Here is a 23,088-nt window from a genome sequence, read left to right as displayed (position 1 = left end):
TCAGTGAAGAATTTCTTATGTAATCCATTTCATATAAACTATACCTAAAGATATAGTAGGCAATTTAAAAGCATAAACTTTCTGGTTCTCCTTTAAAAGATTTCAGGAGCTTCTCAGTGCTTGTAACTATGACTTTGAAAGAGTCATAAAGAAAGAAGTACAAAATAACAGGAATCACTTTGTAATCAGTGACTGTTCTGAACTGAGGCTATTAGGAAAGAATCTAAAAGTAATTCATTTAAGCAAACATTAAGCACCTACTATATGCACACATAGCTAGATCCCAATTAGTGTGAATAATGAATCCTGTGAAATGGTTGTGTTCTTTACACTACATATTTTCCAATGGACTGTAACCAGTTATCAAATTTTACATAAATATAACTTCAAATAGTGTGTATTCTAATACATGCAACCACTTTAGGTGATTTTTTTATTCACAGGACCTTAACTGTAGCCCTAGAGGAAGGAGAAGGGCACAGGAATGGGACCAAAGACCAATAAGACATGAGTATTGCTCTTAAAAAAATTTAGAATCTATTATAGGAGACAAGGTTATTTACAAAAAAGGCTATAGGACAATTCATGCAGCAGCATCTTCAGAGACATTTCAACCCAAGCTATATATTTTCTTCAGCAATATAAACCAAAATATGTCATAGAATTTCACAGAGATACCTCAGCTTCCAAAAAATAACCAAAAAATATAAACAAAAGGAAAATAAAATAGAGCCAAAGTAGCTGGAAATCCTTTGAGAAACTATAAGGTAGAATGCAATGTAAATGTTGTGTCAAGTCTTAGAATAAATAAGAAGTCTATTAAGCATTGGTTGTAGCTGGCCTTTGTAACTTTGAAATGTGGATGCTCTACAGAAATTATATGACTTTCCTTGAATTTGCCATGTAAGCCATGTTTAATGTCAAGTATGAAAAGAATTGATAAGAGTAACTTAGTAGTATCCCATCAACTTCTACTGAAGAAATGCTTCCAGGCCCAGATATATGCGCAACTGTAGAATGTATTCTATTGAGGACAGTGACGCTTTCATGATTTGTTGGTTTCTTTTTCTTTTGTATCCCCAGAACATATAGCGGCATGTACAGTACCTTACATATCAAAGTGGATTGCTAAATACTTGTTTGTCTGATTCAGTGAATCAAGAGTAGGACAACCCTGTGTTTGCTAAAAGGAGACATGAAATAGGGCACCTTCCAATAGGGTAACAAGATTTCAGTATGTAGGTGCTGCTGATCAAAAATCCTAACAGTAGATTGGGAAATAGCTGCAAAGATGTGTACTGGCTGTTTCTGAGGCATCAAAAAGAACTTTTGCCTGAAGAGGAATACTCTTGAATCTGAAAATGTCAGTGATGGTCATTGAAGCAAAAAGTGGTGGTTTCTATGACGTAGAAAGTTTTCCATTCTCCTCCAGCAAGACCTTACCCTACTATGTAACTTTGAAGAAAGATGCTCTTTGTCTTCTCTGATACTGACCTTGCCTCACTTGCTTCATGATGTGTCTGAACCTGGGCTCCTTATGCTTCCAGGGACTTTATCCAGTCCCATCACCCAAACTAGTAGAATTAAGTGCCTCTTATGTAGTACATCACAGAATATCAGAGCTGGAAGAGACCTTAGAGATTGTTTGGTCCCGTAGTTTTACTTTACAGGAGAGGAGACCTTCCCTGTCTGGAAGGGAGGAGAGGTTTTCCAGAGACCTAGAGAATTCGAATGACTTGCTTAAGGTCACACATCAAAGTAGTGGGAGAATTAGGATGAAGAACCAGGTCTCCTGGTTTTCGGTCAACTGCTCTTTCCTTGTATGAAATACTTTAGTGTTATACAGTTTAGAGATATTTTGGCATTATATACTACTATGTTTGGTAAGGGAAATTAAGTCCTGGTCTATAGAAAAAGTACTTTTGGTCTTTTCATTCATAGCACACATAAGAATGATAACTAGATTTATCTTTTAAGAGACTGGACATTTCTTTTGCTAAGTACATGAAGACATGTATGTGGTATATCACTGTTATGTACAAACTTCTCTCTGTTAGACTTATAGAACTCACTGTACACATACACATACATAGGTGGCCCAGTGGATAAAACAATGAGCCTGGAGTCAGAAAAAATGAGTTCAAATCCAGCCTCAGACACTTAATAGTTAAGAGATACTTCTGTTTGCCTCAGTCTCCTCATTCGTAAAATAGAGATAATAATAGCACACCTCTCTCAGGGTTGTTGTGAGGATCAAATGAGATGACTCCTATGAGGCACTTAGTACAGTGCCTGGTGCACAATGCTATGTAAATATCATTATGTACACATATGTAAATATACACATGTAGGAGGCAGCACTGACGTCAGCACACAAGTAATTCAGGTTCCATGTTGAGCCAATAGGAGGGACTCACAAGTCATTGAACTCTTAGCAAAAGGAGATTTACTTTATCTAAGACAGCAAGGATATGAAGCAAGGATACAGTGGTGCTTGGCTCCTCTCATTGTCCCTTCTCCCCCACCATGTGGAAACACATCTGGTCATCAGGGAAGGATATGGTTAAGGATGTGGCGAATTGTATAGTTTTCAAAAATCCACTGAATCTGAGGGGCACAGCTGGGACTTTTTATGCCCTTGGTGACTAGGATGCTGCATCTGAGAAGCCATGGCTAAAGTCCTAGGGATAATTTTGTCCACTTTCAGGAAATCTGATCCCTGTTGAAGGAGAGAAAGGAGGGTCCAGGTCTAATCCATGTTGTAAGTGGTAGGGAAAGAAGTTAGGGAAACACTAGTAAACATTGGTCCTATCATAGCACATCTTTGTGTTAGGCTTATAGTACCTAAAAGTTGAAAGGTGTATAATGATTATCTCATCAAATCCCTATAATTAAAAAAAAAATGAGAAAACTGAGTTCTAGAATCCTTTTGCCAAACTTTGTCAAAATTGCCTAAATTATCACTGAGCTAGGATTCAAACTTGGATCCTCTAGCTCCAAATCTAGAGTTCTTTCTGTGACAGCACAACACACACACTTGCATTTGCACATACACACGCATAGATTTAAATCAAACTGAACATTTATGGAAGATCTTAGAATTCACGTTTTTTCCTTATGTATGTAAATTTTGAAAGTACATACATCTAAGAATATTGATGGAAAAGTGACTGCCTGTTTAAGACAAGTACATACACATTCACAAACACACACAGACACACACACCTTAAGGAGAGATTTAGTTGCTGCAAGGATCCTTCAAGGCCATTCAGTCCAATCTCCTTATTGTACAGATGAGGAAACATGAGACACAAAAATGTTAAGTGCCTTGTGAAGGGTCACACAGTAAATTAAGTAGTGGAGGCAAGATTGGAACAGGTCTTCCTGACCACGGATCAAGGATTTAAAGATGGCAGACTGATTAGAACACTCTTCCTGTTAAATGAATTAGTTCGGATGAATCTTATTGTGGTTTGTTCTTACACAGGGACATGTCCAGAAAATGAGCAACCTGAAGGCTATAAATGGTCAACCACAAAACCAGCTGTCCAGATGCAGCAATGTAAAGGGAAACCTGGCTATTTTGCATCACGAACTTGGTAAGACAGTAAACTTGATTAGCAATGCTAAAACTCAACTTTCCATTTGGATGTACTGCGTGTATTACACCATGAAAATTCACAGAATTATAGAATTTCAGATCTGTGAAGGACTAATTTCTGGTAATTCAAGTGGTGATAGATGATACTGCCAGAAAGAACCCAGAGCCCTGGGGATTGAGATTTTTGGGATGGTAGCAATTAAACCCTTAAAGTGGTTAAACAGTAAAGTATCAACACTAATATAGAGGAAAATTAATCTAGAACTGGGGGACATAGAATAGGAGAATAGTAAGGGACAGGGGAGCAAAGAGCTAATTGAGTATGAGTGGTAAAGTTGGGGAAAGTGGAAGAAGAGGAAGTTAACATCAGAGAATAGAACTTTGAAATAGGTCAAATGGGGTGAGAGTAGTGCTTGGAGAGAAGGTAGAAAGTTCACATCCAAGGCAGTGAGGCTGGATGACCAGGATTGGGGAGTCAGCATAATGGGAGGGGTAGAGTGGAATGGGATGTTGGCAATAAGGGTGGGGGTTTGCTCATTTGGCAGACCTTCGCAATACAGTGCAGTGCACCGTGTACTAATTGTGCTTCCTTACATTGTTATAAAGCTTACTATTTCATTTTTTAAATGTGTCCAGGATTACTTTTACTGATTATTCTTTTTATCATAAAGCTTTTTGTTTAGAAATTCATAGGAAGCTCTAAAAAGCCTTTCTTAACCTCTTTTTAAAGTTCTTTGTTTTAAAAGTATAAAATGTTTTGGTTTACATGAATGTGCATTGAAATATGAATATTTGTTGCTTAGCCATCAGGATACCACAAACAAAACTTACTGGGGACCTCCTGACTTAACAAATTGTACCGGTGAGTGAACAAGTAATATTCTTTCAGCTGTCAAAATGATAATGATGTTTCTTTTTATGTCTCCCACCCTTTACAGAACTGTTGTCCTACCATATGCTATTTTTTGATATTAAAACCCAACAAATTAATATTTCACTTCCCTCAGGTTAACAAAAATGAACAGTTCTTCCTTTATTTCTATTTTCTCTTATTAATTTGAAATTCATGACAAACAGGAAGGAAATTATAGTGGAGATAGTCTACATATCTTGAGAGTATGGATTTAGGCCTCCTCCACTGTAATGTCTTTAAGTTTTGTTGTGGCTATGAGTATTTGGTGGTATTGAGACCTTAATAATTTCTCATATCTGTTAAGTAGCTCAGTTTGTTACTATTATTAAAGGAGGAGGGGAAATTTAACTCTTTAACATTTGAAAGCACTTCTGCTAATATGTAAGAATCATTAACAGAGGAGTGGAGTCAAGGAAATGGGTTTCTTCCCTCTATAGTACAGATAGAGAACTATGATGTAATTGGTTTAGGGAACTCCCAGGTGAGAAAATTCCTTCTCCCATTGTAGGTCAGCACTTTTTTCTCTTTCATTCTTAGTTGTTTAGAACACTAAAAGTTGCAGGTATATATGACAGAGGAAGGACTTAAACCCAGTTATTCCTGGCTTCAAGGTCAACTCTCCAGCCTCTACCCCATGCTGCCTCATTTTTTCCCTCAGAGTTTTCCCCAACCATTCCATGAAATTAACTGCCATGTCACTAACTGAAGTTTTGTGAGCATTTTCTGAATGGCAAAAGAATATAAAATGAAGCTGCAGGCCATATAGAGAAGGAAACATACCAAACGTCTGAACTCAGTGTAAGGTCATTATAGCAGACAATTGTGTAGCCTTTATATATTTTTTAGTTTTTATCTTCTATCATCATTTCATCATCACAATGACTCTGTGAGGTGGTTATGTTGGCAAGTATCGTTACCATTTTAGAGATGAGGAAGCTGAGTCAAAGACAGGTAAAAATGTCTTGTAATTATATTCTCATGTACTCTCTATTGTGATTTTGTGTATATTTTTTAGGAATAACAAACGAAATAGCCAATGAGCTTCTAAATTTCACTAGTGAAAGACAGAACCTCACCTCAGCCAACATAACCAGTATTGTGGAGTACCTCAAAAAAATTGTAAATAATGAAGAAAACATTGACATAACTTTAGGCTCAACCGTAATGACCATATTTTCCAATATCTTAACTAGTTCAGACAATGAATTGCTGGAGTCTTCTTCTGAGTAAGTATTTTTTTTTCTTCCTGAGGGACTGGGTAGATAAAAATGCTTTTGCCTCTGTAGTTTGACATAAATTTCAATGATAAGCTGAAGCCACAAGATACTCAATTGTATTTCCCTAAAGAGCATGTTTTCTGTGACATGTTAAAGGCATCTTCCTGTAAGATGTGTCTACTTTACCACTTCAAGGGTTTGTGATTCTATCAGAGTAGGTAGTATCTCCATGACTGCACATCATGCCATCCCACACTGAAGTAGCTAGTGTTCATAGGGCACTGTGGCCAAAAACTCAATAATAATCCCTTTGGCATATACTTAGCTTTTATAGCTTGGTACAAACACCTGAATCTTATACTTCCTGGTAGTAGCCTTAGAAAATCCAGGGTATTGTCCTTATCCTATGATGAAACACTATAGGAGAATTTTAGTGGAATAAGATGCAAAGAATGCGAAGGACTGAAAAAAAAGACAAGGTGAGGTTCATTGTCAACACAGAAGAAGCCTACATATAACTTGTGTGACTATAGCAGTATTTTTGTGTAAAATATGAACCAGAAAAAACCTAGAAAATTTTTATAATTCTCTAACCTCCTAAAAGTAGACATTTTGCAAATATATAACCATTACATAACTAAGACTTCTTAAAAAACCTTACTATCTTAGGTTACACACTATGGAAGGACCATAACCGAGTCTTTTGGGAGTTACAGGTTCTCTTAGAACCGTTGGATAATAAATTCTGCTTATACTAAACAGTGGTGTAATGAAGCCCCCTTGTAGTTTTATAGCATTCACTCTGAGATTTCTATTTAGTTAATAGTTATTTTTATTTCTTCACTAATCATTTCTTTGTAATAACAAAATATAAACCATAACTTTAGGCTTTCCCCTAGCCCTTACTAGCTCTATTGATGAGCACTATTGTGAGACAAAAGTTTCTAAATGCATTGCGTAATCGCTTGTCTTAATATGTTTTCCCATGTCTTTATCATCTTTCTACAGAAAGATACAGAAAACAGAGGAAGAAACTAGTTAATGCCAGCAATAATTTCTATTGTAGGTTACCTAGGAGTGTGATTTACATAGTTCCTAAAAGATTACTATAGGGGTTTCCCATGTTGAAGATGAAATTTATGTCAATACTCCAAGATTCTACTCAGGGGTTCTGACTGAAGGTCACTGGAGGGTCTCCTTGGATTCCAGAAGCTCTGTTATAAAAGCTCTCACACACCCTTGGGCAAGTGGCCTGCCTCCATTGTTACACAATGCCCCTGCTCTTCCAGGGTCATCCAGACAGGCAAGTAAACACTCCTCAGTAGAACAGAACATACTCATCAAATTAAACGTTTTGCTGAAAAGAAAATTCTCCGTAAAAATTCTAACATCTATACCCATAAGTAACTGCTGATTTCTTTCTGAAAAACATTTAGTTTTGATGAAAACAATGCATTTTAAATGATGGTGGGGTAATAGTTCATCCACATTTTGCAGATAACAGTTTACGTGTTAAAATAAAAGTGGTAGATTCTTTTTCTCATTCTTAATGCAAATATAAAATACCCAGGACTTTTTTCCCTTGAGATATTAAAGGCAAAGACAGAGCAGTATCTGTCCTTAATGCTGTAGGAATTCACCTGCTTAAAAACAGAGACTAAACATTTGGTACATTGTAGGTATGTTTGATATGTGTCTATGATGTTGGTTTAATAAAGGGCTTTGAAGATCAGTGCCCACGATTTTTTAACTTGCTCTGTGATACTGTGTATGCCAATGTCTGCTACTTACTCTTTGATGATGATGATGATGATGATGATGATAGTGTTTTTGATGTCTCTAGGGCTTTAAAAACTATTGATGAGTTGGCTTTTAAGATAAAGCTAAATAATGAAGAACCTGTGAACATTACAACTCGAAATCTGGCTCTTGGAGTGTTGTCTCTGACCCCAGAGACATATGAAGGCTCAACTTTCAGTATTGGTCTCCCAAATAGTAATGATTCATATTTCCAGGTATGAGCTTATAGCTTTGTGCCTTTTTGAAATACAGCTATCCATATATGTTTTGGATACTTACCTTCTTTCCTTTCAGGAGGCTGATAATTGTAGCAATTTTGAGCATAAAGACTTAAAGTAAGGGTAAGTTGTCATCTCTCTAGAATCATTTAGAGATGGTGTGACCTGTGTGTTGGAGGATAAAATTATTGAATGTCCTTCCAAAAAGTTCTATAATTTTAGAATGAACTTGAGGAAAATGTAATTTTCCCCACTTTGAAAATCAAAGAGGTTGGCAACTGAATTAGTACTTAAGTATTCAATATTCACATGGATTTGTGATGTCATCAATTGGAGAGTTCTTTCTAGTGACTCTGTTCCCAGTCCTTCCATGCCCATTTATCCTGTGCAGCTTCTGTCAACATCCTTCCATTTGCCATAGGGGGTCCACCCAAGGGGCGGGAGTTCTTCCGAAAGGAGCATTCTGGCCAACCACCTGGCATCTGTCATTCTTACCATGTGACCAGCTTATCTTCTCTTTTTGTCAAACAATTCTTTGGTTACTCCTTTACTCTCACTCTTATTCCAGGCTGCTGCTTGTTGACATGCTGCAGCCTGCTCACACCCACCATTTATCTTTCCTTTGTCCTCAGCGGGATCTTTAGTCCTTTGGAGACAGTGCTATTCCAACCAAACTGTTGGCAAAATTAATTTTCATCAGAAAACAATTCAGTCTGGCTTTCTTTTTGATCCCTTTTTCTGTGGATTACAGATTCTAACTATTTAGTACCAGAAAGGAAGTTTTCAGATCATGCTAAAATGGCATGTAGTTCCTTTGTATAGAGTTGTATTAGGAGTATCTAATTCATTGATGATAGTTCGTTGTCAAGAAAAGGTAGTTTAATCATCTACTATTTCATATATTTTAGCAGTTACTGGGGTCAGTTCTGTCTTTCTCAAAAAAGAGAGAAATCAGCTGTGTAAGTTGTATTGCATGACCGGCTTTGGTTTATAGAGAGTGGGAATGGGATTAGCAGACATTCCTACCACAGAATGGGATGACTAAGGCATGTTGAGGGTGGGGCCAATGGGATTTCTGTTTTGTAAATTTAGTGACCACATTTTCACACATTTAAACAATGGTCTTTGCTATGCTACTTTGTAACTGCTTGAACAGACTAGATAGCCAGCTGCTCTATTAGCATGTGGAGAGAAAATCTTCTCTTCCCTTGGACATGAATCTAGATGAAGGTATGCGTTTAGGACCAAGGTGAATTGTAGATTTTTCTTTTTTCATGGCCAAAGAAAGACCATTGTGTGAAGGCTGTCCCAAAAGTTAAGTGGAAAACTGACTCTAATGAAATCAGTCCTTCTGCCATTTAATCAGTGGTGTAAGTACAAGGTACTGGAAAAGAAAAATCATGAAATTTAAACTTTCCTCTTTCCATAGACATTCTTTATTCTTAATCCAAAGAGTCCTAGTCTCTCTTTTTCTTCTCTGGACACTCCCAAACCACAAATTGTTTTGCAAAGAATCTGGAAAATTTGATAAATTAACTACTTTGGTTTTAAAGAAGAAAAAATCTGATTATCATATTTGAGAATCTCTACTAATTTTGGAGATTTCTCTTTGTTCAAATAAATCAGTATCACTAAATCCTGATCACATAAAAACATGAAGAGCAACTAGCCTGAGGTCTTTCTCCACAGAGGCTTCATCCAAATAGATGATAAAATGAGTATGTGTTAATGAAGGGAACAATTGGCCCAGGACTTACTTCTGTACTTTGGGATATCACCACACATTAGTCAAACGTGCTGAGTGATTACACTATTGTAATTATTTGACTACTCTATTTGTGTGTCTCCTAGATGGATTTCGAGACAGGTCAAGTGAATTCTTTGGCTTCTGTCATTTTACCCCGAAGTTTACTTATGAATTTAAGTAGAGAGGAATCTGAATCAGTTAAAAGGGCTCAATTTACTTTCTTCAACAAAACTGGACTTTTTCAGGCAAGTATAAGTTGAATTAATTTTTCTTGATCTACATTGAATACTTTAAAAAAAAAAAGGTAAGATTCCAAGTCTCTTAAAGCTAAACATATCAGGAATGATAGAAAAATAACTTCATTTCTTTATTAAAATGAAGACCTTTAGTAACATAATTGTTTTAAACACCTGCTAACATAATAAGTTTATTCAGATTTATACTAGAAGATAATATTAGTTTCAAAACTCCAGGTTGAAAAATACAAGTTAAATACTCTACTATAAAAATTTATATTGTTATTACTAAGTAGCTGCAATTTCTGTTTAGGCCAAATATTAGCTATTTTCAATCTTTTTAGACAAATGTAAGTGAGGTTAAAGAGAATTACTCACTAAGTAAGGGAAAGGAATTTTTTTTTCATTCAGAAGGAAGTAGTGTTTTCGTAATAAGCAGCATTCTTGGCTTTAATCAGCCTTCCTATTAGTATTTCAAATGACCTTCTGCTCTTTTACATCCGCAGAATTGGGTGCTATTGTGCTGAGCACACATTACCATTTTTATTGGCATTGTTTCTAGATCCTAGAGAGTAATCTGCCAGCAAACACCCATGACCTACCCTGGCCTCAGAAAATAGAACTTATCTACAAAAGCTACGCTAAAATATTTTGTTTTTAAAAGTAAGGATTCTTAAATACTAAAATATGAGTTGATGTAGGATATTTCAGAGGAAACCCAGCTGTACAGGAGAAAAATTGAAATTTTTCAAATCAGATTGGAAATATTATTTCAACAAACGAATTCTGCTATCCCTTTTCCAATAGATAAATAGATAGTAGATCCATTGAAGGAATAAGAGAAAGTATAGCTTACCATCATAATTCACTGAACTTTGAAATCAATCGAGTTATATATGAGATATATTTAATATATAAGGCAATATGGAATATATTGTGAAGAAAACAAAGTACTATAATGTATGGTCTCTGCCCTACAGATGATTACAGCCCATCTGGGGAGACAAGACAAAAATGTAGAGAAAGTTGAACCAAAAAGACCGAAGAATTAGTGGCTTTCACAAAATAGCATATGACATTGCCAAATTAATGATATAGACAGACAAATTTAGAGGAGGGAAGGTTAGAATATCTTCATGTCCAAATTTTTAGAGTTATGACATCCTTAAAACCAAAATTAGATTTTTTTCTGTACTTCTACTCTCCCTCAAAAATGTTCATCTGGAATTTATTTGAAGAATTATATGTCTTCTTAAAATGATTAAAGACACCTTGATATTTCACCAAAGTAAGCTTGATGTTCATTATTGATATAAAATATTCTTGAATTAATTGCCTGTGTACAATCAGACCATTGATTTGTTAGAGCAAAAGTCAGAATTATTAAAAAAAAAAGAATGAGAAGAAAGATATAACATACAATTGAAATAACTCAGTCCTGAACTATTTAGATGAATAATTAAAAATGAAAATAGGTAAAGGATATAAAAGCTATTAAAATTATTTTATATAGAGATTTAACTGGTATCATTTGTCAAAACAAGAAGACCAAGAAAGTCCATAAAAATTCTATTATTAGTTAGTATATTACTTGTGAAGAGAAATCTGGTAGTCACAGTCAATACCAATTTAGAATATACGCTCACTTATAAAACATTGTGAAGGATTATGGGTGATTCTGAGCAGTATTATGTCATGAAAAAAATGAAATATTTACAAGAGTTAGCTACTTATGAGTGGAGTACATACATTTGTGATAAAGGTATTCGTAGGGAATAATCAGGCCTTGGAAAGTGACATTATAGACCACATCTTTAACATTTCCCAATTGATTCGATGATATGGACTAGAATACAAGTAGAACCCAGTGCTTGTTGTGTTCATTATTTGAAAAAGCATTTGATTCATTACAGCGAAATGTTTCCTTCAAGGCTGTCTTCTAATAAGATGTCTCCCACCAAACATCAAACTCATTCAAGATTCCTTGAAAGATATGATGGAAAAAATGCTACTTAATAATTCTCTGATCATAAGTAAAAGATTAGGAATCAAACAGAAAAATATATCCAGGTCAAAAATGTTCAGTGTTGTGACAGAGGTGAGCTAGCAAAGAATCCAGACTGAGGAGTGAGTATTTGTGAATGGTGAACTCCAGAGGTTCCTATGATACAGTGGTATTATGCTGGTTTTCAAATAGTCTGGGAAGATTACAGAAAAGACCCATAACCACTTGAGTTTTTCTTGATTATCTGCACAGGAAAGATCAAGTGGATGAAGAACATCTATTTCCCAGATAACAGCATATATCTGGATGGACAACCTATAAAGCTGCCCCACCTATGCATTATTATGTGTAGGTGGGACAGAAGGGACAGATAGATGGGAAGCTGGTCCCATAGTTGAATAAAAATAGATCAATCCATATGAAATTGTAAAACTCCTTTATTGAAACCAAGTTTCTCCTAGAAATAAAGTTTAATCTTTTTAATACCAGTTTTCTACTACTGTAGCTATATGGCTACAAGACATGGAACAAAACATTCTTTGGAGAATTGAAAATAAATGTCATGGAGAAGGCAGGAAAGAGGTACCTGGTGGTTATGAACTGGCTGCAACAATAATCTTCTTTGAGGAGCTTCAAAGAAGAATAGGATTGAAAAATGTCATCAGAGAAATTAAGAATAGGAAGATAGGCTGATCAGGTGGCAGTATAGGGGATAACAAGGTAGGAGTTTGAGAGCTCCATTGACATCGTTGTGATGCTAAAACAAAGTAAGGAAGGACTATGATGGACCCTTCTTCCCCACCCCCCTCAACCCTCACCCCTGTCTTTCATAACAGAATTGTGAAAGGACATGGGCAAAAGCTGCAAGAGGGGCAGTCATACTATACTATGATCATCCACCCTGCCCCCTTCCTTTTATCGATGTGGGAACTGAGGATCAGATAAAGTAATATTTATATTACTTAACTCTTGCACTATAAGTAAAACACTTTTTAGATAACAAGTACTTTTTAAATACCTTCTATGGGCCAGGCTAGACAGCTTGGTTGCACAGTGGTTAAAGTGCCAGGTCTGGAGTCAGAAAGACCTAAGTTCAAATCCAATTTCAGCACTTACTAGCTATATGACCCTGGGCTAGTCACTTAACCCTGTTTGTCTCAGTTTCCTCATCCATAAAATGAGCCGGAGAAGGAAATGGCAAACCACTCCAGCATCTTTGCCAAGAAAACCCCAAATGGGGTCACAAAGAGTCAGAATGATGATGAACCAGACATAGCAACAGTTCCTGCCCTGTCCTTTTAAGTGAGGGATCATAGATTTAAAGCTAGAAGGGACCTCAGAGACCAATTAACTAGAGGTTAAATGACTTACCCAGGGTTACACAGAAGTAGGATTTGAACCCAGGTCTTCCTGCCTCCAAGACCAGTGCAGAAGTTAAATCACTCAGTTCTGTGATTAAAACTTTAAATCTTAGATTAAATATCTATCAGAAAGAACAATTCCAAATTTTTAGTCAGCAACTGATCCACCAAAATTATATTTAGATATAATCCATTAGTAAATGTGTCCAGTGGTTGGTATAAATATAAAAGCCAGACTTTAAAAAAAATTACACCATAATTCCTTTCTACCTATAAAAATTGTTTCTCCAAAAGATAAGCAGTCTCATTTTTTTTTCATGGTTAAGGAAATGATGTAACTGTTCACAATTTTGTATGAGTTTTCATTGTTTATGAGTTTGCATTGTATAAGGTAAAACTGGCCTCAAATGTAGTCATTTCGAGTGAAACTTCATGGAAGTTGCCTTACAATGTGTTCTCCCTGTGTATTTATGATAATAAGGGAAATAGCAGAACACCATGAGGAAAGCCTGCAATTTGATCATATAAACAGGACATTCTTCTAATGGGAGATCTTAAGTGTAAAAGTTGCTGACTATTTGCTTATTTTGGAATGCTACAATAAAATTAAAGTGTGCAGTTGGACTAGTACATGTAAGGTATTGTTTTTTTCTTTTAAAAGGATATAGAAACTCAACAAGACAAGCTAGTGAGCTATGTGATGGCGTGCAGTATTGGAAACATTAGTATCCGGGATCTTCAGGAACCTGTCCAGGTTATAATCAAACATACACGAAATCAGGTAAGAAAATGTCTTGGGCAACACTTCTCCAAATATAGAGATAATCAGTTTTAGACTATCTCAAAGGGTTGTTGGGAATTTGTCCAACAACCTGTGGGGTAACCTGTACTTTTCCAGAGTAAAGAAGGGAGCAGCAGGACGCTGCCAACTCTGGGAATTTTGTCTGGTATCCTTACATCATGGGAAATTGGCGACTTTCTTTGGTGGTGGGAGTGAAGAGTACAATCTAAATGATGGAAACGAAAGTCAGCAGGAGGAAGAGATTGAAGAGAAAATGTTTTAAAAGTTGGATGACTCTGTTTACATAAATACAGGTGTAAAACCTGCTTAACTGTAGGTTTGACTTTCTATTAAAAGAATTTCCATTAAAAATAAGAATATAAGTGAATATAGATAATGAGAAATATAGTAGAGGTGACACTGAAATATTGAGAGCTGTTTAAATGCTGAGCTCATGCTCCTTGAGGATCATGATATTGTGGAAAGAGCACTGGACTTAAAATCTGGGGATTCTCTTTCTAGACCTCTCTCTTATACTTAGTAGCCATGTGACAACCACTCACAAGTCTGGGTGCCTAGGTAGTCTATGCTAGATGTTTTCATCATCGTTGTCATCATCATAATCATCATCATCCTTATCTTTGTATTATTCATCTTCTTCTTCTTCTTCTTCTTCTTCTTCTTCTGCTGCTGCTGCTGCTACTGCTACTTCTCCTCCTTCTCTCTCTCCTTTTCCTCCTTCTGCTTTCTTCCACCTTCTTCCTCTTCCTTCCTTCCTTCTCTTCCTCATTCTTCTTTTCCTTTTTTTCTCCTTCCTTCCTTCCTTCCTTCCTTCCTTCCTTCCTTCCTTCCTTCCTCCTTCCTTCCTTCCTTCCTTCTCCTTCCTTCTTTCCTTCCTTCCTTCCTTCCTTCCTTCCTTCCTTCCTTCCTTCCTTCCTTCCTTCCTTCCTTCCTTCCTTCCTTCTCTTCCTCTTCTTTCCTTCCCACAAAGTCATGAAAATTAACATTTCCTCAGCCAGACAGGCTAATAAAAGAACTGCTCAAGAACAGGTTGGTTTTGTGATAAATAAGGATTTCTATTTTCAATAAGGTTCTTTTTTAAAATTGTGAATCCAATCTGATCCAACCTTACAACTATTTAAGCGTCTGTTTTGTGCAAAGCAAAAGAATAATCCCTGATCTCAAGGCTCCTACATTTTATTTGGGAGATACTAGAGTCAAGGAATCAAGGTCTAAATCTTAACACTTGGTGACCTGATTCTGTCATTTAATTTTCCCTCAGTTCAGGTATTCTTAACCTGAGATCCATGAACTCTCAAGGAATCTATAGATACATTGCAGGATGTCTCTGAAGCTGGGTGGGAAAAAATATATCTTTATTTTCATTAACTGAATTAAACATTCTATTATGAATTTTAAAATTTATATATACATATATAGTGTATCTGCATATATGTATGTATATACATACATATATACATATGTATGTATATACATACATATATACATATGTATATTGCATATATCATATATAATATATGTAATTTTAGAATAATATAATTAAAATGTATATATATATATATATATACATGTACACAATATACATATATGTACTGTATATGCATATACATACACACAGTAATGCATGAATGCACGAATACCCGTGGGTTTTTTCTTAAAAGGGGTGCATAGGTTTCGCCAGACTACCAAAGCAGGCCATGGACTTTTTAAAAAGTTAAGAACATCTACCTTAGTTTAGTCTTGTTATTTGCAAAAGAGACATGGGCACATTATTGGGAAAAATAAAATATATTGTCAACTATTGGTCAGTCAGTAAGCGTCGTATTAAGCATGTACTAGTGCCAGGTCCTCTTCCAAGTGCTATGATACAAAGAAAGGCAAAAACAATACCTGTTCTCAAGGAGCTCATCATCTAATGAATTAGTAGTATCAGTGATTATAATAGACTGAAGATTTTGTAACAAGAGTAATAATAGCAAGTTACATTTTTATAGCCCTTTACAAGCATAATGACATTTTCTTCATCTAATTTCACTCTCACTGTATCATTGAGGAGTAGGAAATACCAATATTATTGCTATCATCATCATCATCATCATCGTCATATTTCTTTTCATAAGAATGATTTAAATTATATTTGTAATTATAATTTGAGATTCTGTCCAATTAAAATTAGGATACTGATGCTCAGACAAGTTAGACAAATTATCAGTTATCCCAGGTAACATAAATGTTAAGTGTCAGAATCAGAACTCGGGTCCAGGTCTCTTGATGCCAAGTCCACAGTTTGTTTGTTTTGGGGGAGTTGTTCTACCATAGTATGTCAATTTTTCATTTGATTCATTAAAAGTTGTAATTTTCTGTTTTGAACTAATTAATGCATTCCTCCTTAGTGCTCACATTTGATTTAACACCAAGGGTTCTGGTTGAAGTTCACTTTCTCCTACATTTGTTATATGGCATTGTTATATGGCATTAACATGGTTAATATTGATTTTCCTTTTTATTTTTCTGTGAAAACCTTAAAATCCAATAATTTCTGAATAATTTCACCTAAACACCTTGTTACATGTTTTCTGTTTATGTTTATTTAGGTGCTTCATCCCATCTGTGTGTTCTGGGATTTGAATAAAAACAGTAAGTTTAAAAATAAATGTTCCCTTTTTGTTTTTCCAGTCTGCACTTTCGATTTCATTATTGCAAGTGTCTCTGAGTGTCAAAATTCTCTCCACCAATGGATGTTAGCAACTACTCTACCTAACTAACCCCCCTATAGGATCTGATGATAATAAATTCTAAGGTTCAAAATTAATTTTTTATCTACTCTTCTTCCATAGTCCTTTAGAGACTTCAGGGCTTGTGCACATTACTCCAGGACTTTTTTGGACAAGGGCATAGTACAATAAGATCATTACCTCTCTTTATCTATACATTATTATGAACCTTAAAATTGCATAAACATTCTCTAGCAATCATGACACAATGTTAATTTATACTGAATTTAAAGTCAACTTAAAACTTAGATATGTGTCACATGAACTACAAAATCATAGATCTCCTTACTTTGTCCTTGTAAATAATTTTTTTAACCTAAATGTTATATTTCGTATATGTATTCCTATTAAGTTTTATCTTCATTATTTCTATCTTTCATCCAGCCTATTGAGATATTTTAGGATCCTTATTATAGCACTGAACACATTATCTAATCTTTAATAATCATCACTTGTATATCTTCATGAAAATAATTGATAAAGATGGACAGAACAGTGGCATACCACCAGAGGCTTCCATTCAATTTGATGACAATCCATTAATTACCACTTCTTAGGTACAGTTGTTCAACCAGTTCCAAATTTATTTATCAGTCATGTCATCCAACTCTTATTTTTCCACCTTGGTCAAGAGGTTAATTTATCAGCTCCCTTATGAAATCCACATAGTCTCTATTTAAAAGTAGAAAAAGCACTTGGTACGGAATGAGGTGACCTGAGTTGTGGTGGTAGTAGTAGTAGCAGCAGCAGCAGCAGTAGTACTAGTAGTAGTAGTGGTAGTAGTAATAGTAGACATAGTAGTAGTAATTGTAGTTGTAGTAATGATGATGATTATAACTAGTATTTATATAGCTATTATATACATTTATATAGCTAGTATTTATATCTATATAAATTGCCCTGAAATTTACTGCACTGTCTTTGGGCTAAAATAGATCCAAAACACCAGAACCATCCTATACTACTCCCCATAGAATTTTCTCTTTCTTCTACCTGATTGGGAGATTTTATGTCCTTAATTTATATATTTTTATTCTGATTCTAGTCTAATCTAGTTCTGTCATCTGTCTGAGGCAGACAGAAGTTAAGTGACTTGCCCAAGATCAGATGGCTAGTAAGTGCCTGAGGCCAAGTCTTCCTGAACTTCCAAAACTCAGATCTCCCTGGACTCTAGACCTAGTGCTCTATCTACTCTACCACTTAGTTGGGACTAGTTCAAGTCCCAACTCAAATACTTTGTAGATATTTTAGCTTTTCTGAGTCTCAGTTTTCTTATCTGAAAAATATGGGTAATAATATATATACTTCAAAGCTCTCATCCAAGTACTATATAATGGAAGCTTTTGTTACTCCTAGTTGCCCCCTCAACCTTCTCATCAGAGAAGGCACAATTAGAAAATACACAGATATTTTTGATGAGAATTAGAAAGTTTTCTTCTTTATTACTTATTGCTTTTTACCTAGCCTTTTTGGGCTCCTGATAAAGAGAAAGAATAAAATCACCATATAGCATACAGATGTGGCTAAGCCAACTACTACTTCCCCACCTTCTTTAAAATCCAGATCATTATGACTGCCTATTACTCTTCTGGTCTTCCTTTAATTAGCTGTTATAAGTGGTTAAGAAGTCTTCCTTACTACTCAAATAGTAACCTTGTGTGTGTGTGTGTGTGTGTGTGTGTGTGTGTTGTGTGTGTGGGTGTGTGGGTGTAGGGGAGGGGTCATGGACCCCTTTGGCATCCTGGTGAAGCCTACAGACGTCTCTTAGAATATTTTTTTAAATAATTAACGGAAATGCCAAATTTCATTTGGAAGTTAGTGAAAATAAAGATGTAAGTTTTTCCCCATCCAAGTTAACAGATCCATGGCCCCTGGTCCCCAGGTTAAAAACCTCTTCCTTAAGGAGTTGTAAGGAATAATGGAATTAATTTTTGGCAGGAGTAGGGGAAAATAAAGAAAGGAAGTGTAGCAGTTCTCTTTTATAATTTTCCAAAAAGCCAAAACATTGGCTAAATTTTTCTCTATTCTTTCTATTTTGATCTAGTTTATTCCGGATATTTGCAATTTCTAAAATTTCTGATTTCACAGACCAACTGTAGAGATCAGAAAAGAATATAGGGTATCTTTCAGCATGGAAATATATTCATAATATCTGAGGTTTAAAGCTGGAAGGCAGTTCCGAGATCCCCTAGTCTGGCCCCTCTCCCCTCCCCAATTTAGAGAAGAGGAAACTGAGACACAGAGAGATAAAGTTGACTTGCTCCAGTTCACAGTTACTAGGTGGCAGTTCCAAGGTTTGAACTCAAGTTGTCTGACTCTATATCCATTGCTCTTTCCGATACACCCCACTCTGTTTGCTAATATTGCTAATGGTCTATGTTGCTTTATTCCTACAGAAGGTTTTGGTGGCTGGAACACATCAGGCTGTGTTGCACACAGAGACTCAAATGAAAGTGATACAGTGTGCTTGTGCAACCACCTCACCCACTTCGGGGTTCTGATGGTGAGTGCAGAATCTCTTCCTCGTTTGTGAAATCATGATTCCCTTTGGAGCACTGCCTTTTCAGATCATGTCTTGTAACAGTTCTTTCACAGCCTGGTCATTGTTCTTCCACACTCAGAATATTGGTTCTAAATGAAGAATACTGTGAAATCCAGTGTGAATAATTGTTGAACAACTGTTACAAGATAAAGCCTCCTGTTTTGTTTCTTTGAGAGAATAAAAAATTTCAGTAATATAAAAGGTCATATAAACAAAGAAAGAAGTAATGAAACCCCTGAATCTTGAGAAGGGTACTAGGAAGCTGTAGAGTTTTGGAAGAAGGAAAAGGAAAACAGAAATAACACACTCATGATAAAGCAAAGAATAATGTTTTTCCAATGGAAAGCCAAAAAGAAAAAAGTAGAAGAGAGCTCTTACATTACATCATGGTAGCTGTGTTCAGAAGGCTTCTTTTTAATATAAAAATAAGTTTAGGACTCTGGGATTGCATAGTACCCCAGTAACACAGATAATGAAAAAGGTAAATAACAGTGTAAATGAAAGTTAATCTCAAAGAGAAGACACTAACAGCAAGAGATGTGAAAATGCTTTTTGTAGCAGGTGGCATTTGGACTGAGTCTTTCAGGAAGCCATGGAAGCTAGGAGGCCAAGGTAAAGATGGAGAGATGCATACATTTCAAAGGCACAGAGTCAGAACATTGGCTTTCCTGTGTGAAAAACAGCAATTAGACTTGTGTCACTGAATCATAGAGGGTGTACAGTGGAATAAAGCTTAAGAAGATTGGAATGGTAAAAAAGGACTTGGTTATGAAGGATGCTAAATAGCAAACAGATGATTTAATATTTGATTCTGGAGGTGAAACGGAGCCACCATAATGACAGAGTCAGACCTTTGTTTAAGGAGAGTCATTTTGGCAGCTAAATGGAGGATGGATTGGAGTGAAGACACTTGTATCAGGGAGACAATTACAAGGTGGTATCACACTGCCTCCCTAGGCACTTAAAATGCTTATGAAATTTGAGCTAGACTTCATGGTTGGTTAAGGTGGCGAAGCTGATTATTCACACAGGTATGGAGGAGCAGTGATGTGTGAGCTCTGTCTCATTCTTTGAACTCACACATACTTTTATTCCTGCCAGGTCTGAATGGATGATAACAAGAGAAAAGGCTAAAGAACCTAGTGCTGCCCTGGGGGCCTATTATTAATTTGGCCTATGATCTATCACCCACTTAGCCTGACCAAATTTCATGGGCTCATGATAATTTTTCTGACAACTTTAGGCCTTTAAGTGTCTCAAGGGAAGACAACAAAACATAGATAAAAAATTATAAAAAAAAAAGGAAAAGAACATTTTTGTTGCTATCTGAATATAAATGAAATCTATTCTTTACTTTCAAAAATATGTTGACCTATAAAATGCCAACCTCTTTTTTTTCCTTTTGAAAATGAGCCAGCCTTTCTTGAATAGTGGAAAATCCCTCAATTTCCCTAGATTTCCTATGCCCTATAAAATAGCCTTATTCTTTTATTTCCACATAGATATATGTTGGTTCACAGTCAATTCTTCCAGGAAAGTTAAATTCTTTGTAAGAGTTAATGCAGAAACATATGCTTTGGTTTAACTGGTTTAAATTTGCAAGTTTTTAAAAACCCTATAAATATGTGAAATACTCGATGAGTTGTCAGGAATGTAAAAATCTCTGCTTATAGGTGATTTGTACCCTCACTGAAGCAAAAAATCTCCCCCTTACCCACTATTTTTTATTTATTTTTTAAAACATTCAAACTTCATTTTTTCCAGTTAATGAACATTAATTTTTATTTTCCCTCCTTCCCTTTTTCATTGAGAAAAGGAAAAGGAAAAAGAAAAAAAGCATAGTTAAGAACAAATTCACACATTGGCCATATAAAATATATGTCTTATTTTCAAAATACTTAAGGAATGGATGCAAATTTATAAGGAAACCAACAACTTAAATGAAATAAATTTATGTTTAGATTTTCCCCAATTAACTGTTGCCCTTCTGATCTTACCTTTATTCAGCCTATACCCTCTTTTTAAAATTAATTTTATTTTTTCATTCAACAAAAATCTACCATTATTACTCCTGCCTTCTCTCTTCCCATTGAAAAAGAAAGGAAAACAAAACCTTAACAAAAATATACATAACCAAACAAAACAAATTCCTACTACACTGGCCATGTCCAAGAAAAAATGTATTTCATTCTGTACATCTCTTTGTGAGGAATTGGGTAGCATGTTTTAACTTGGTTTTCTGGAATCATCGTTGGTTATTGCCTTGATTACAGGTCACTGCCCCCTCTTTATAAAAAAGGGGGTGGTGAGAAAGGAGTGTATTCTGTACAAGTGCCACAATTTTAATGCAATCTACTTCAGCTCCCCTTTTCTCTTTCCCTTATCATGTCTTTCTTTTTAAACTCTTCTTTGTGATCTACCCTCCTTGGTTAGAGTTTGTTCAGCTAGGACTAATCCCTCTCTTAATATCCCCTCCTTTTTATTTGTCCCTCCTTCTCTCTCCTGATAAGTAAATATACATTTCTGTACTCAGCTGTGTGTCTCTCCTTTAACAAGCTCAGCTGAAAGTGAGATTCAAGTGTCATCCCTTCTCACCACTCCTAACTCTTTGTACTTATAATCTTCTGATTGAACACTACTTGCATTATATGAGATAATTTCCCTTAGCTTTTCTCTCCCCACCCCTCCCCACTGTATTTCTTTTCCCCTCCTTCTTTTAAGATCATCAATTATAATTTATAGTTGTTATCTCATTTGATCCTCACAACAGCCCTGTGAGGTAGCTGCTATTATTATGCCCATTTTGCAATTGAAGAAACTGAGGTAGACAGAACCCAGGGTCATACAGCTGATAATTGCCAGAGGTCAGCTTTACTTATGTCCTCCTAATACCAGGCCTGGTGGTCTGTCTACTGCATTATCCCTTGTGGTTGCTTACTTATATTTACTATTTTTATATTTTTCTTCATTCTTGTGTTCATATTTCAGAGTTTTTAAGCAACTTTAGTTTTTTCATCAGGAACGCTTAGAAGTCTTTTATTTCATTATATGTCCATTTTGCCCCCTAAAAGATTATGTTCAGTTTTTATGGTTAAATTGTTCTTGGTCACAAGCCTATATCATTTGCCTTCTGGAATATTATATTGTAAACTCTGTCTTTATAGTAGTTTTGCTAAATATTATGTGATCCTAACTGTAGCTCCTCAATACTTGAATTCTTTCTGGCTACTTACAATTATATTCTTGAGCAGGAAGTTCTGGATTTTGGCTATGCTGTTCCTTGTAGCTTTCATTTGGGGATTTCTTTCAAGAGATAATTAGGTCTCCCTTTGCCCTCTGGTTCCAAGAGATCTGGGCAATTTCACAATGTCTTGAAATGTTGTATCTAGGTTTTGGGTTTGTTTTGGGTTTTTTATAACTTTCGGGTAGTCTATCAATCTTGAATTGATTTATTTTCTATATTAGTTGGGGTTTTTTTGCCTTGAGATAATTTATGTCTTCTTCTATTTTTTCAGTCTTTTAACTTTGTTTTAATGTTTCCTATCTCATAAGAATTATTAACTTCTATGTGCTCTATTCTAATTTTCAGGGAGTTTGTTGCTTAGGTGAGGTTTTTTTGTTCCAGTCTCTTGTTTCTCTTTCCAATTCTTTCTTCCGTAGTTCTTATTTCTTTTTTCAGTTTTTTTCCTTTAGCACTCTCATTTTGTTTATAAAAACATACTTGATACTTTAGAAAAACTTCTTGTTTCATCTGTTCTAAGAATTCTGGTTGAATTATCCGCCTAAACTGTGTTTTTCTTTGAGGCTTTGCTTGTAGATGTTTTGGAGTAATTCTCTTCATCTGAGTTTGTGTCTTTAGTGTCCTTGTCTGA

General features: G+C 35.5%; 1 protein-coding gene across 4 annotated transcripts in view; it reads left to right on the top strand.

The window, feature by feature from the left end:
• ADGRG6 (adhesion G protein-coupled receptor G6) overlaps positions 1-23,088 on the top strand; it is a 180,997-nt gene that overhangs the window by 125,742 nt on the left and 32,167 nt on the right. For all 4 annotated transcript variants that reach the window (XM_020972481.2, XM_020972483.2, XM_020972484.2 and 1 more), the window contains 8 exons: positions 3,488-3,599; positions 4,405-4,463; positions 5,530-5,740; positions 7,575-7,746; positions 9,601-9,741; positions 13,760-13,879; positions 16,495-16,537; positions 19,071-19,177. In XM_020972481.2, the coding sequence (XP_020828140.1) occupies positions 3,488-3,599; positions 4,405-4,463; positions 5,530-5,740; positions 7,575-7,746; positions 9,601-9,741; positions 13,760-13,879; positions 16,495-16,537; positions 19,071-19,177 (965 nt within the window). The remainder of the gene's footprint in view (positions 1-3,487; positions 3,600-4,404; positions 4,464-5,529; positions 5,741-7,574; positions 7,747-9,600; positions 9,742-13,759; positions 13,880-16,494; positions 16,538-19,070; positions 19,178-23,088) is intronic.

The sequence above is a fragment of the Phascolarctos cinereus genome, unplaced genomic scaffold (genome assembly GCF_003287225.1).
Source record: "Phascolarctos cinereus isolate Bilbo 61053 unplaced genomic scaffold, phaCin_HiC Scaffold_5;HRSCAF=322, whole genome shotgun sequence".
NCBI classification, from domain to species: domain Eukaryota; kingdom Metazoa; phylum Chordata; class Mammalia; order Diprotodontia; family Phascolarctidae; genus Phascolarctos; species Phascolarctos cinereus.
The sequence above is the reverse complement of the archived record's forward strand: the minus strand, read 5'-3'. Positions and strand labels throughout refer to the sequence as shown.